Source organism: Sus scrofa, chromosome 6 (genome assembly GCF_054392235.1).
Source record: "Sus scrofa isolate SSC_HxYL_T2T_F1_AM1 chromosome 6, Sscrofa_HxYL_maternal_Yorkshire_Landrace_v2.0, whole genome shotgun sequence".
Lineage (NCBI taxonomy): Eukaryota > Metazoa > Chordata > Mammalia > Artiodactyla > Suidae > Sus > Sus scrofa.
This window is the reverse complement of record NC_139388.1, coordinates 114,323,254-114,339,098: the sequence shown is the minus strand read 5'-3', so window position 1 is coordinate 114,339,098 and position 15,845 is coordinate 114,323,254. Positions and strand designations below refer to the sequence as shown.

The following is a 15,845-nucleotide window of genomic DNA, read 5'->3' as shown; positions in this document are numbered from 1 at the left end:
CCTGAGGTCATTACCATTACCTTTTACCCATCCATGGGTTACCATTTCCAAGCTTTTTGATTGCTTAGTCTCTTCTCTTTGGAGCAAAATCTTAGCACAGGTTTGGACCTGGATGATGAGAAACGCTGAGCAGGAGAGGAGTTGTTCATTCTTGAGGTTTCTCAGGCTCGCCGTGCACAGCCCAAGCTGTGTGTGACAAGTACTTTCTCAGAGCTCTGGAGTTTGTGTACAGGCTTCAGGGTTTGTCTTTTCATTGCATCCCTCCAAAAAAAAAAAAAAAATGATTTGGAGGAAGATGCTGACAGTTCAGCATGAAATGATGTGTGTTCTGACACAGACTGCATTGTAGCTCAGGAATCTAGCCCAAAGTTATGTTACCGTAACATTTCTTTGATTCGGGGGAAAAAAAGAATTTTCCTTAAAAGTGTGTATTTTAGGATGTGACAATCACTTTTCTCCATTGCTGTGCATGAATTCAGCGGAATGTTTCCACTTAACCCTTATTATTACTGGCTTTCTGGAGGACTGAGGTTAAGGGGGAAAAAATGTTTCTGTATTAGTTTTTCAGCAACTTTCATGCGTCTGAAATATATACCCAAGTAAATGGGAACTGTAATAGTAGTGTGTTCAGAATCAATCTTTTCTGCAGGCCAGGAAAGGAGCACTGAATAGCCTTCATTTACGGACTGCCAGGTGGATTTCTGCGAGGGGCGTGCCTTGCCCAACCACTCTGGGTGATTTTAAGTGGTATTAAGCAGACTTATAGGAGCAACGGACCCTCATGATAGAAATAAAGAACCACGAGACAGTAGTCCTTGGTGAAGGGACGGTCCAGGGCTCATCCAGCCTCAGAAAGAGAAGCGCCCAAATGCAGATTGATTTGAATATCTGCGTGAGCATCTCTGGGAGTGTCTCCCTTCCTCTTGTCCAGCTCCTTCTCTGTTGTGGCTGGTTTGCATTTGTGTTTGAAGTGCCAGGCGGTTTAATGAAGTTATTCTTTTATAAATTTTGCAACACTGAAGCAAGCATGAGGGCTTTAAATTAGAATAAGTGCCACTTCTGTAGGGCAGGTTCCTTTGAGGACTGATTAGAATGAGGCCTCCCGCCGCCCGGTCCTTCCTGCGTGTTGGAGCGCGGGCTTGTTTACAGCTCACCTTTGAATTTGCATGAGCGCGCACGGGGCCTGCTGCCTGGCCCTCTGTTAGAGGAAGCTGTCTTCCTTCCAGGATCATGTTAAATACTTCACTTTAAGGAGTTATTTTTTAAATTATATTGCTTTATTGTAATGAATTAAAATTAACTTGGAGTAGCAAATTATATAAGGACGTGAGGGTTATAGATTACCCTCACCATAGCTACAGCACATCTTTGTGTGGGGGAATTAGAGGGCTGTCTCTCCAGGAGCTCTGTGCGCTGGGAGGGGTGAGGAAACTGTTCCACAGGGACCCAGAAGCAGTGTCAGAAAAGATGCCCAGGAAATGGGAAGAGAACAGGGGTTTAATGTGTGGGTTTAGGAAGCAAATAGAGTCTGAGAGAGTTGGGAGAGGGGCAGCTCTACCATTTTAAGACCCCAAAGATTCTGGGACAAGAGGAGAGGAGGGATATCTGAAGACAGGGTCCCGTGTAGGATGAGAGATGCCCCGAGCATCCCTGATTGCCTCTCTTTGGGCGTGTGCACTGGCTAATAAACGGGCGCTGTGTCAGGGGACAAGGAGGCAGGACAGTGTGAGAGAAAGGGGCCTTGGCAGCTCTCCACCATAACACACACACATACGGGGCAAGAGGAAAGGAGAGAGAACAGGCACAAGAAAAAGCACCAAACTTGAACGCAGAATCATTTCTCCTCTCTCCAAGCCAGGAAATGTGTGTGTGTATATATATATATATATATTTTTTTTTAATTTAAAGGGAGAGACCCCCAAATAGAATTGGGCTTGTCAAATATTTGCATTTTAAAAGGACTTTCTTAGAATTCAAAACAAGACCTACTTGAGGCTTCTTCTAATTGCATTCTCCATGCAGGAGTACGAGCCCTTGGGGACCTAAGATCAAAGGCAAACACCAGAGAGTTTACCTGTAGAACCCGTGCACGCATGTAACTCTCCCATCTCCACAGCTCAAACCAACACCCAGCATGGGCACGGGTGTGCACGCGTGCACACACACACACACACATTCATATTTACACAGATTAATTATGTGAATTATGTAAATCCGTACATTGTCCTTTCATGGGTGTGTTTTGTGTCTGTACCTTAACTAAAGCAAATGCCGTCGTAGATGAGCATTTGGCTGCTTATGATGGGGAAAGATTGTTTTCTGTTATTCTCCGTGATTTATAACATGTTGACTTACTCTTACTGTGAGTTTACCTCCTAGAGTGTAGCAGTGTTTTTAACAAAAGAAATAATACACTACCAGGAAGTGGCATTTCTTTTGCTTTTTGCCCAAGTTCAATAAACTATTTTTCATAATTATTGGGAAGTGGTTGGAGGGAATTCGTATCCACATCAAGTGGAAAAGCAGAGAGAGTTCTTGCTTCCTTCTTCTCCCTACAAAGGTTACCCTTTGAATATAAATTACTATGCCTTGTGCTTCTCCCATTCTAATCAGATGACCTTTTGAGTCTAGTGGACCAGAGTTTAAATCCTAAGCCTGCCAGTCAGTTTTTAAATCAATGCCCTGTTCCAACAGCTTTCAGGTACATAACTTTCAATTTCAATGGATTTCGAAAAACAGACAGGAAATAAGTAATGCAGGTGGAATCTTGCCGCTGACGGTCAAACAACCCAACTTGACTGCAAGATCTTGGGCCAAGTAAAGGGAGGTTGGGTAACTTCTTCAACTAGATCCTTTACAAAAAAACCTTCCAGGATTCAAAATCTAGGAGAAAAGGGAGGAGCAGGAAATGTGTAATATTTGCAAGAGGACATTTCTGAGCCATTATCAATTTAAGCTCCCATTATTTGCCGCTAATTACTACACGAGGCTGTTAAATATTTAGCAGAAGTTTGTTTAATTGCATTTGACTGGGAAGGGGGTGGGGGCTGAGTATGGCTGGAGCTTCACGAAGCAGTTGTGGGCACCCAGAGCCAGGCAGAGAGGAAATTTGTATTCGCCCAAGATGAACGCATTTCAGCGTCAGCCAAGCCTTCTTTTTCCTTGTACAGATTTATTTATCTTTAAGGTATCTAAAATTAGAGCACGAAGAAGGGGCACTGTTCATGGATGTAAAATTGGAAAGAGGTCATTCTTAACCTTGTTTACAGATGTTCTAGTTTAGAAAGCGCCAGTGTGATAAATTAAACATTACAGGGGGAAAAATTAAAGCTTTGCAACAACTGGCACATGGACACATCTGTCTGGGAAGCACTGACTTAATCCCTGAATATCTTATTAGACTGTATTGCCTATCAAAGCCTTCTGGCCCACAATACGCTGGGATCCTGCAATTCTAGAATCTGAGCAGAATCTTTAAGCTCTGGGACTCTTTCATTTTCCTGGCTCTCCCACAGTTTGATTTAAATTTTCTGTTGGCTGCATGCATGTAAACAGGTAGCTCAATTCATTGTTCTCTTTTAAAAATAAACTTTGCACTTTTAATGTATTTCCCAGTGGCTCTTTTGCTCTTTTGAGCCTAGTCTTCCAATTTGGCACTTTTTTTTTTTTTTTTCTTTCCCTCAATGTAGTAGATAGTGCCTGCTCTTATCAGTTCCAAAAAGGGAAGTTTCAAGCCTGTCCTGCCTGCAGAGGGCTAGTGACTGAAATTTTCCTGCCATTTTAAGTTCATAAAAAGAAATGAAATCGTTGCCAAGTTAACAGTGCCCAGGTATGACCCATCAGTGGTATTTGCCCTTTTGAAGCCGGTGGACCAGAGTGGCTTGTTTTATTTCTCTGAAATGTTTAACGGTCAGAATACTGGAAATTGTTTTACATTAGCCACTTGGGCCTGGCATTCTTTCAAAAATTAGTCTTTATTTTATATGGCATAAAGGAAACCATATACCAAACAAAAACCGACTCACAGACACAGAGAACAGACTTGTAGTTGCCAAGGGCGAGGGGAAGGGAGCGGGATGAACGGGGAGTTTGGCATTGGTAGATGCATTTAGATTGCTTGTAGAAGGGATAAGCATTGAGGTCCTGCACAGCACAGGAACTATATCCAGTCTCTTGGGATAGAACACGATGCAAGATAGTATGAGAAGAGGAATGTATATGTATGCATGACTGGGTCACTATGCTGTGTAGCGAAAATTGGCAAAACATTGAAAATTAACTCTAATTTAAAAAAAAAAAGTCTTTGCTCAGGCTTCAGAAGACTCACATTAGACTAAGGCGAGGCTCATTATGGGTATTCTTGCAACATTGTTCCCCACCACAGGTTTTTCCCAACTTGGTGTAGTATTATAAAAAAAAAAGAACACCTATGGTGACAATAGGCTCTGTTCGAAGTGACCCCATCCCCCTGCCCAGCCTGATGAATCCCCACCCCACAGGGACCAGCCCCTGCCCTTCACAGTTCTGAGCCTGGCTCATGCTTGCTCTCTCCCTGGGAATCCTTCACTCTCTTCTAGCCCCCTCCTCAGCACTCTGGCACTGAGCGATAAGCCCATAGCCTCTCCCAGGAAGGAGGTGCCCTTTCTCAGTGGCCCATGCAGGCTGTCCTCCCTGTCCCTGGTGAGTGCCCTGATGGTGAGCACCTCACCTCTGTAGCCAGCCCAGCCCAGAGACTAGAACATAGTAACCAGCACCACCCAACAACTGCTTCTTCCCGGAAGCCAGCTCAATCAGTGGAGTAGCTAGAAGACCTTGAAAGTTGCCCTTAACTTTCTGGGACTTAATTTCCTCCTCTATACAATGAGCTATTGGCACAGAGGCTACTAGAACCCTCCCAGCTCTGAAACCATTTCTTTAGTTCCCCATGCATCCCTTGCACGTGCACTTGACTCCTGCTATTGAATCTAAACCAGCAAATGAGGGCCGGTAGCTCTGCAGCTCTTTCAGAGAAGGTAGTTATTTCCCTACCCAATTCCCAGAGTTGAATGTTTGCATCCCTTTATACTTTCTTAGATTGTAAATATTCCTCAAGCAGCATTGTTTAATTGCCACTAATATGTACCACCTTAGTTCATTGATGGTACATGGAAGGTCTTAGTAAACCTGCTGCGTAAGTGGACATTTTTTGGAGAGAATCGGTTCTTTACACAAGTGGTGCCATTTAGTACATAGCTCAAGGAATCCTTTCCTTGATTTCTCAACAAATGCCCACTCTCACTATTGTCTGTATTTTTAAAATCCATTCAGTATAAGATCCATGTGGTATATATGTGTGTGTCCCTTTTGCTATCCTTTATTTTTTTTTCTTCAATTTGATGGAGAAGATACCTCTGAGACTAAAGACTTAGTCGCATACTCAGGCATGTGTCTTCAAAACATTGTCAGCAGTGGGCCTCACTTGGGGATGATTTTTTCGCCAGAGGATATGTGGCAGTGTCTAGAGATTTCCAGTTGTTACGACTGGGAAGGTGGCACTGGCATGTTGTTGGTAGAGGCCAGGGGCGCTGCTAACATTCTGCAGCACCCAGGACAGCCCCCAGCCCCTCCCAGAGCAAATAATTTTCCAGCCCAACTGAGGTTGGGAAACCCAGTCCCACTGGCCTTCTAGAATCTATTTAATTTCTAAGCATCGCTCTCCAGAATGAAGTAATGGAATGACATGTTTTGTTTAATGATTAAGAAATAGCTTACTGGCTGGTCTTTTGAGTTGCTTTGGATAAAATAGAAGAAATTGATACTACAGATGCATGGTCAAGGCTTCTGAACACTAACTCAAGAAGAGGCCAATGTCCACATGGTTTTATGTATACACACACACACACACACACACACACACACACACATATACATAGAAATATATGTGTGGGGAGGTATTAAAAAACATAAGTTATCTAAGCCCAGCTTTTTCTAGGCTTATTTAGCATGAATATCCAGAGAACAACAACAACAACAAATGCCCTTCAGTGAGGTTTATTAGAATGTGAAATTCTTTCCTTTGGGAGGTGTGATGGAAGCTTCATTGCCAAAACCATTTAAAACAAGCCCCGGAGTATAAACTTCATATAACAATATTTGTCCAGCAAGGGGACAAACTAACTTAATAGTCCTTTTCTGTCTTTAATATCTTGCGTGTTTCTGATCACTTCTGATGGTGCCATTTCACCCTTTGCTTTAATATAGCTCAGTGTCATCCAGAAAATGCTTTGAGATGTCAGGCTAGGCCCGTGTGAACAGCCAAATGTCAAAAGAAAATGCATCAGTGTCTCTCTAAATTCATGGTGATGACATTACCATATGAAAAAAATGGAAAGGGAAATTCTGTCAGTGCAAACAAGACCGTAAATGCAACATACATGACATTAAAGAAAGGGGCCAGAGCACATCCTAACAGACAGTTTGGAGGAGAGGAGAACTTCATTTTGGTAAATTCTACCAAAGTGGAAATTATGAGTCCATCCCCCCTGGTTATGAAAATCCATTATACGAATGTGGTTTTTAGATTCTCAGGCACTTTGGGAGATCGTATATATTTGTCTTTCAAAGACTATTCATTAAAATATATCTCAGCAAAATGCACATACCCACACATATGTTCCTGATGGTTACCAGGAAAGGGCCATGAGAAACAATTGCCCCAAACTTCTCCAGCCAAGGAAGCATATAATTTGTAGACAGTGGAAACTTTAGGGTGGCAAAATGGGGTCTAATGAGTATTTTGGATGATTTGAGTGATTTTTAGAACATTCGAATGGAACTTCCAGAGCTGAAACAATTCACTTTTAATTAATTTAAAACTATGAGTACTTTGGTAATTGTGTGGACTTTGAAAAATGTTAATTTATTGCATTCACATCCCGTTAACCTTATTGAGACGGTTAAAGGCTGCCCTTTGCCACTGTATTTTCTCTCTCACGTACAGGGGGAATCAGCCAGCAGCCTCTCTTCATTAGCTATGTACACTTTTAAAACTGTTTTACTAGCAAAAGAAGTTGGGAATGAAAAGGGAGAGAGAGTGGAAATGTAAAAATCTTGATTAGAAAGTATAATTTAATAGAACATGTATTGAACCAAATGTATTGATTAATGTAGAAGATATAGTACTTATATTGATTCAAACCAGAGATTTAGTACTAAAAGCTCTAAGCCAAAAAGCTGTTGCAGATTGCTACAAAAGTCAGTTTAATGCTGTCCTTGAGAAAGCCTTCACAAAGAAATTCTTCTAATGTTTGAGGACTAGGTAGAATGCGGTATATGTCAGTTTGATCCCGGAGGGTTTTATTTTGTACTCTAATAGCTGTTACGAGCCTACATTATATCCAAGGAGTAATTTTCCTTAGGGGTGCCCGGCTCGCTTTGTGTCAATATTCTAGCATTTTAAGTCACGTACAGTATATGCTTCTGGGAACAGGGAAGGAGCCAGCCAGACTCATAATGGTCTGCATTCATTAATAAAGGCAGAAGCTTCTGTCCCTCCATTGCCCACTACAGGGATGCCTCTTTGGCCTTCAGGGACCCGTACAGACACATTTAAAGAAAGCTTTATTTTGAGTGGGCAGGAGATGAAATGTAGGACTCGCAGGCATTTCCAAAGTCAGCTATATGCCCGAGCACAGGGGTGACCTTAATGGGTCAAAGAAGAATGCAGGTCAAAAGACTTATTATCCAGCCTGTTGGAAACCAATTGCTTTTGTTTAAAAAAAAATAAAAAATAAAAAATAAAGCAGTAGTGCTTAAAGGTGGACGATAATGTCGCTATTCTGTTTGCAGCCTGTAACTGCACGACTCTGTGTGTACTGGAATATGCTTCCAGAAAAATAAGAGCATACAGACCATCCATAGTGTTTACAGATAAAGGTCCAACCCTCGTGATAAAAGGAAGGGTAATATAATTAGTTAATCAGTGATGATTGATTACGGATGTTTGCGTTCTTCAACTCAAGAAAAAACGACATGCTGCCATGGCGCTGTCACCATCTGTTGAAAGAAACAGCCACATTTAATCTTTATATTTCTTTTATTTCTTCCCGCCTTGCATTGTTGCAAAGCCACAATTGCCTACTATTTCATCTGGTTGGAAAACATCTCATTTAAATTGAATACAACTGCAGTTTAAATTTGGGATTCTAATGGCATGATGAATTAGTGGAAAGCGTGTTATTTTTTTTTTTTTCATTCCTTTTTAGAATAGCATGCTGGCTCTTTTTCTTAGTTTTAAAAGCTTGTCAGAATTTGAGACAAAGGGCTATAAATAGACAAGTCATGGTAAAAAATGATTAACATCTTTGAATCAACAGATCTCACAAAACTTCCATTCAGACAGTTTTTATTTTTATTGCCACTGCTACTTAACATTTTGCTCACGCCAAGAGAGGGTTATAAAGCACAGACGACGCGACGTGGTCTCTGCCAAAATATTGGACCAACAAGGGCAAGCTCTGAGCACCACTTTTGGAGCTGGGGACCTAATTTTTCCACCCTGGGCAGGGTAGAGGCCCCCTGGCTTTCATCCTGAGCCCAACTTCATCATTGTTGTAGGTGCAAATATTCAAATTCACATCAAGTTTGCCAAAAAATGGGATCGTTTGGGCCAGGTGAACAGTTTCAGGGGCTCGTGGGTTTTTTTCTCTTTATTTAAAAATATTTTGCTTGGATTGCATTTTAAATAGGATGAAACCGTTTGACCAGTACATGTGGGGCTCGCTCAGAAAGGAGGCGGCTGAATTAATCATGTGTTAGAGTGCCAAGCCCAAGATGAGAATTCCAGTCTTGTAAAATGAAAGGCATCTCATATTTTAAAAGAAATTCATAGTGCTAGAAGGGAATTTTTTAAGGTCCTCATCTGTTTTTTAGCTTTCTAAGTCTAATTTCACATTTTAGAGGGAAAAAAAAAGACAGAACGTATTCCTTCCAAATGGGGCCCTTTACAGTCAAGAGAGTGGGTTATTTTTGCGGGGGGGGGGGCGGGGGGGGTGGAGTGCTGGCTACCTGGCTATTAAGGTATCATACCTAGATGGATCGTCTTTTAAGCTGTAAGGTGTGTTGTGAATTTGATTTTTTTTTTAACACAAACCCCCCTCGTGTAAAACAACTGTTCATAACCGGGATTAATGGTTTGCAATTTTCAGTTACTTAGACGTGAGGTCTCCAAGAGATGGCTTTTTGCAGAGTAGAATATGGCTCTCTGTGGGATTACAGAAGTTTTCTTCTCTTCCTACTTCCTTTTCTGTCATCACCCCCCCCTCCACCCGCGTCAATGTTGCACTGATGTTCTCCTCGATTATGTAAAACACTTTCCCTTCATTGGAACAGATATTTTTTCTCATAACCTGTCATTGCATTAAAGTACTTTGGGGACTGTGAATTGCTGTGTAAAATTGGTGAGATTACCCACTGCTTTGTTCTAGCGTAGTGGTTTCCTTCAGACCTAAAGAGCAGAAAACTCTTACAGGAGAAGGCTGCTTGCCGATGGCCTGGCAGCGTTTGCTCTGCTCTGCGGGTCCCATTTGTGCTGCAAGGACTCGGGACAGGCTCTGTGATGTGGCTAGAGCAGCGAGGAGCCGGGGCAGGGCTGGCCCCTCTCTTTGTGCTTCGTGCTTCTTGGGTCTACTTTTCATCTTTCCCAGTTTGCTTCTTGTCTCCCTTTCTGGAAAAAATGTTGTCTGGTTTTAAAAACAGACCAAATGTGCGGGGAGGCTCCCATGAAGCAACTTCTTATTTTTCTTACCAGAGGCTCTTCAGTGAAGTCTGGGGAGATTAACATTCTTCCATCTTTCTCCCCAACGCCTAAAAGCCAATCCAATAACCTGTGCAGTTCACTCATTGCTTCTTTCAGAGAATAAAATCAGGAGTTCCCGCTGTGGCTCAGCAGGTTAAGAACCCAACATAGTGTCCATAAGGATGCAGGGGTCTATCCCTGGGTTTGAGCCCTGGCTTCATCAGTGGGTTAAGGATCCAGCATTTCAGCAAGCTGAGGCATAGGTCGCAGAGAAGGCATTGCAGTGGCTGTGGCATAGACCAGCAATTACAGCTCCTGTTCAACCCCAGCTTCTATATGCCCCCATGTGTGGCCTTAAAAAGAAGAAAAAAAAAAGGAAAGAAAATGAAATCAGGCCACATGTATTTTCAGTGGCTCAAAATACTGCATGGGGGAGGAGAACAGTCACATCCCAGTGATGCTGACAGGTGGTGAGGGAAAGCCCAAGGACTGGATCAGGATCACCTGAGTTTTGTGGTTTAATTTGTTTTGTTTTCAATGCAAAGATGCCCATTTCCCACCTTGAGAGTCACTGACAGTGGAGGATGCCCTGACTTGGGGGCCCCGTCCTTGCCCTCAACGGATCTGGAGGGGAAAAAAAAGAGAAAGAATGACAAAAACAATGACAAAGACAGTAATACCATGATCTCAATGGTATGCAGGTACCTCCACTCCAAGAGAACGTTCTGCCTTCACCATCTTTCATGCCAGAGTTTCCATTTAGATGTTATTTATATTGCAGCTCTTTTTGTCGAAGCTTGAATTTCACAAGCCATACCCTTGTCCTTCTCTCAAATGATTTATATTCTTCTCTCTTAATATGCAAAGCATAAATCCTTTATAGTAGCAACTTCAATCTGTTGCAATAAGTGATTCATATGCATTTGTTCATTTCTTTGCACCTCTGAAGAGACTTGTATGGCTTTGGTTTAGGATGAAAGCATCCAAGAAACAACTGTTGCCAACTCTCATGGCCAATTTGTGTTAGGTTTTTGTTTTGCAGTATCTCTATATAGGCACATACAAAAACACTGGAGAGGTTGCAATATAGCTTCCTTTATTAACCTCTAAAATTCAGTTGAATGTGGAATGTCCATATTAAGCACTTAAATATTTTTAAATAATGCTATTAAACTGCTTTTTTTTTTCACTTCGTGATAAAAAAAAATCATCCTCCTGTCCATGTTCTAGTATTTTGACAACTATTGTTATAGCGCCTGGCATATATTTTCTTAATTTTTTAAATTTAAAAAAATCCTTCTATAAGATCAGAACTGACTCTGAGCAAAATGTATGAGAACATTTATAGACAGTGCATTTTGCGTAGCTGACCTTTGTTATTGTTTATAACCTCCATGATCATAATCACATGGATATTTAAGGAACTTTTTAAAATCTCACCAGTATTTGGATTACCCTTTATGTCTATCTACTGGTGAAAAATAATGTGCAGACATGTGTATTTAGAATCAGCACCAAGGAAGAAAAGAGTTAACGTAAAATTAGTCTCCTCCTGTATACACTTTTAGGCTAGTACCACTAAAGACACAGAAAATCCATCTTTCACTGAATTAATACAAATGGCATGTTTGAAATAAAGGTGAGTGAAATAACATCCTCATTAGTTGTTGTCAATCTTCTTTAAAAGGGGGCTGAGTTTGCAACAGGGAACAGGAGACCTGGGTTTTCTTCACAAGTCTCCCACCTTCTTCCCGTGCCCCCAGCCCCAGCTGGGCCACCCTCAGCAGCCAAGCCTCTGGCCCCTTATCCCCTATTCACTGGGCAGGCATTTTGTTAGTTTTGCAGGTGATGAAAATAGAACAAAGAGCTCTAAGACAAAACCTTCTGGTGAAAAAACTCCTCAGCTCCTGGAGTTCCCGTTGTGGCTCTGTGGAAACGAATCTAACCGGCATCCATGAGGACTCGGGTTCGATCCCTGGCCTCGCTCAGTGAATTAAGGCTCCAGTGTTGCTGTGAGCTGTGGTGTGGGTCACAGACACAGCATGGATCCGGTGTTGCTGTGGCTGTGACGTAGGCCAGGGGCCACAGCTCCAATTCAACCCCCAGCCTGGGAGCCTCCATATGCCTTGGGTATGGCCCTTAAAAAGACAGACAGACAGACAGAAAGAAAAACTTCCCCAGCCCCTCTTCACCTACAAGACCAAGTCTGAACTTCTTAGCAAGAACAGAAGGCCCTTCACAGTCTAGCCCCAAACTCCTCTCCACCTTCATCTCTCATCAGCATGCCTCGTTCTCAACCAATCTTAATGAGTTGCAAGTCCACAAACATACCTTGCAAATTCTTGCTTCATTGCCTTTACCCATGTCGGTCTTTGGTCTGGAGTGCCCTCCCTTTTCATATTTCCAGCCTCAGCCACTGCAAAGCCTTCCCCAAAGGCCAGGCAGGGTTAGGCATAGCATGATATTTCTGTGGCTGTTTCCAATGTAATCCTGCCATGTTGCTTTACCATTATGTGCCCACATGAGTTTCTTGAGACCATGAGCACTTGGAAGGCATGAAGGCAGAGATCATCCTTCTCCCTCCAGGGGCCGGTGCCTTGCTGGTCAGTCATTCATTTTGCTGAGCCCTTTGATGGTGAGCCTTGTGCCGCTCACAAGTGTTCCAGAGATGCTTGTGGCACAAGTGTTCCAGAGATGCTTGTGAAGGAAGGAATAAATGAAGACAAGAATTAGAGACACAGGGAGAGATCCGGAACTGCCAATCACCAGGAAACAAGACCTAAGATGCATACAATATAAGTGATAGAAAGTACAGTAGGAGAATTCCCATTGTGGTGCAACAGAAATGAATCCAACTAGTATCCATGAGGTTGCAGGTTCAATCCCTGGCCTCACTCAGTGGATTGAGGATCTGGCATTGCTATGAGCTGTGGTGTAGGTCACATGCAGCTCAGATCCCATGTGTCTGTGGCTGTGGCGTAGGTCAGCAACTGCAGCTCCTATTTGACCCCAGCCTGGGAACTTCCATATGCCAACCTTCCATAGGTTGCTTTGTCTTCCAACAACCCTAAAAAGATCCAAAAAAAAAAAAAAAGTACAGCAGGAAATCAGAGAAGGGGGAAAGCAGATTGGCAGCATTTGGAGGAATGTGGAAGTGGCAGTATTTTGAGGTTCTGATCAGAGGGGATGGGGGAGGCTGTACAGGGTATGAGGTGAGAGAACATGGCCCAGGGCAGGTGCAGAGGAGAGAAGCTGAAAGTCAGGCCATCTTCAGGTGTTTGCCCTGAATAAATGGCCCACCCATCTGTGACCATCCCTTACGAAGGCCACAGGCCCAGGTCCTGAGCCCACCCGACCCGTGTCCACCCTCAGGGCTGGCTTGTAGTTATAAGTCGTCCTAGTTACCAGCTTACAGTTTGAAAACAGGATATTGGCTCAGAAAGAGGCTGTGCTGTGTGGATGGAGAGGAGGCTCCAGGAACACAACAAGGGCTGCACCCACTGGGGAAGGGAGCAGTTGCAGGCTGCTGTGATCTGCTCCCCAGTCAGGCGGGGACTGGGCCCGAGCCCATCCACAAGGACAGGAAGGAGAAGCTTCCTTGCTCCCTGTCAGGTGTCAGCCAGCAGCTCTTGCCCTCAGAGTCTATATTTAGGGACAGATAGAGCCTCTGCTGTCAAGACATTCACCTTCTAAGGGTGAGTAGAACAAAAGCACCTGTGACCAGTGGAAATAAGACGCAGATAAATAAAACTGCTAAAATAGTGCTACACCGGCACTTGAACAGACGGGTATGTTCTGATACAAAGAGATGGTGGAAGGTGGGAAGGTATCCTGAGAAGCAGGCAGACAGAGAAAGGAAGAGCCAGCCACCCTCCCCCCTGGTTCTCACTGGGAGCGGGGAGGAGCCTGATCCCACGGTAGCGATTCATCAGCGCCCAGAAACACAGTATTCGGGTCATTCTAAGTCACTCCGCATTTATAGATACTGGATCTGATGAAAGTACAATCACTTAAGATTTTTTTCCCCTCTTTCTTTTTCGTTACAGAATCATACGATGACCCAACACAGCAGTTAGTGCAAGCACGGGCTCTCAAGGAGAATGACTTTTGTGGCACAAAAAGGGAACATGTTTTACTCTTTGCACGAAACTTTCATTGTTAATGTATATTATTCAGAAACATTGTATTGTACCATAAAACTTGTATTATCAAAACTGTTGGATGTTCATGTGTTTGAACTTTTGAGCACCGGCTAGACCCCCCCTTGTATATAAAGTGTCTCACATGTATTATGTCGTCTGATACTAAAATGGTCTTATAAAGACAAGTGGACTTGGGCCCTATTCAGGCAAGATTTTTTTTTTTAAATGGGAACAAAATGGCTTAAGAGAAAGTATTTTCAAGGAAGACATTAAAACAACCCTGTTACCCATGAAATTATGTTTGGACTTTTGGACTTCCTTTTCCTAACACTTAAGCCTAGAATGTCTCTTTTGGTATCTCAACGGTTAAATCCAAGACTATTTTTTATTGCCGAAGATTCTTTCAGACCATGAAGAGATGTTCTCACAGAACAGAACCCTCCAGCTGGATAAGGCCCGTATATATATATTTGTAAGCCTTGCAATGTGACAGGTAGCATCACTATATATGCAATAGTTGTTATGTAGACTGTCAAATTTTTTTTTTCCTGGATACATTTGAAGCTTTGAGTGTTCAAGGTTTTCCTTAATGATTTCACACAGCCAAATTCTTGAATCAGTTGAACTAACCTGTATGTTACTGTTATTAATGTTTACTCTGCGGTCTGAACCTGGAGATTACTGGAATTGTTTTCCAAGAGGAAATAAATTCAGTTTACCATTAAGTATGAGTGTATTTGTGTGTGTTTTCTAGTTACTCTACCATTAAAAAAAAAAAAAAAAAAAAAATCTAATTGCCCGCACCCTTGGCAGTGAGTTCCGCTCTTGAAATGAGATGATCCCAGGCATAACCTCAGTCCTTTTTAACCTTTTCCACGCTGGGCTGGGAGCAGCTGGAGGAGCGTCATCTCACCGGGTAGGGAAGGAGTCAGACCCTGTGGACGTCTTCCTCTCGCAGATACTCCCAGGTCACATTGTGCTGGAGGATTCTGACATCACAGATGGATGTGATGGCTGTTTTCTGCATAATTTGCAGCCCAATTCGTGTCATGCTGTGCAAATCTGAACTCAAAGTAGATGGCTGCAATTTGAGAGGCAGTTTGGCTTATGTGTACTTAAGAAGCAGCTTTGTTCATTCAGAAGACAAAGCACAGAGCGGGGACCCGGGAGCCTGGGAGTCCTCGCGCTGCACGGCTCGCGACGTGGCCTTTTCCGAATCAGCCACCTCCTCTGACCTCGGACCTCCAGCCTGGGGAGGTGATGCGGCCTGGTCTCTGGCCTTCCTACAGGCAGCAGGTGTCCCTGGAAGACTGCTGACACCACAGCTTGCCACAGAATAGTGAAGGAGTAGGTGCCCGCATTTCAGAGCCTTTTGTGAGGTGGAAAGAAGACACTAGCCAGTGTCCATTGAGCCTTGATACACAAAATCAGGAAGTATTGACCTGATATTAGTGGGCAGCTTTCATCCACATCATGCTTAAAATATTTCACCCACTGTGACCCTTTCGCTCTCTTTGAAACTCTGAGGACCTCAAGCAGCTCTTTAAACCTTAAACAAGCGAGACTCTTCCTAGCACTTTTTTTGGATGGAGAAATTAAAGCATGGACTGGTTCATTTTATTGTGACCACCTGTCACCAGGGGACCCATAAATGAAACCCAGAATACCAGCAAAGTGAAAGCTTCAACCCATGGGACCCAAACCTTAGCCTGCACCCTTAGCAGGGTCACCTGAAGGGCTTATTCCATCACAGGGTGCTGGACCCGACACCCACGACTGCTGATTCAGTAGACCTGGGGCGGTGCTCAGAATTTTGCAGTTCTAGGTGGGGCTCGTGTTCCTGATGTAGGGGAATGAGAATCACTGCACTACCCCATTTTCAAATGAGTTGAGTATGTTGAATGTGAATAACTGTGCAGAGTGCTGCA

At 43.2% G+C, this 15,845-nt stretch overlaps 1 protein-coding gene and 1 long non-coding RNA gene across 20 annotated transcripts in view; one reads left to right on the top strand and one right to left on the bottom strand.

Annotated features, from left to right (window-relative positions):
- The window catches only part of ZNF521 (zinc finger protein 521), an 847,543-nt gene extending 832,901 nt beyond the window's left edge, over positions 1-14,642 (top strand). For all 19 annotated transcript variants that reach the window (XM_084964340.1, XM_084964336.1, XM_084964337.1 and 16 more), the window contains one exon: positions 13,822-14,642. In XM_084964340.1, coding sequence (XP_084820466.1) covers positions 13,822-13,851 — 30 coding nt within the window. In that variant the 3' untranslated portion in view covers positions 13,852-14,642. The remainder of the gene's footprint in view (positions 1-13,821) is intronic.
- Positions 1-15,845, bottom strand: part of LOC146402773 (uncharacterized) — a 341,109-nt gene that overhangs the window by 53,535 nt on the left and 271,729 nt on the right. The window lies entirely within an intron of this gene.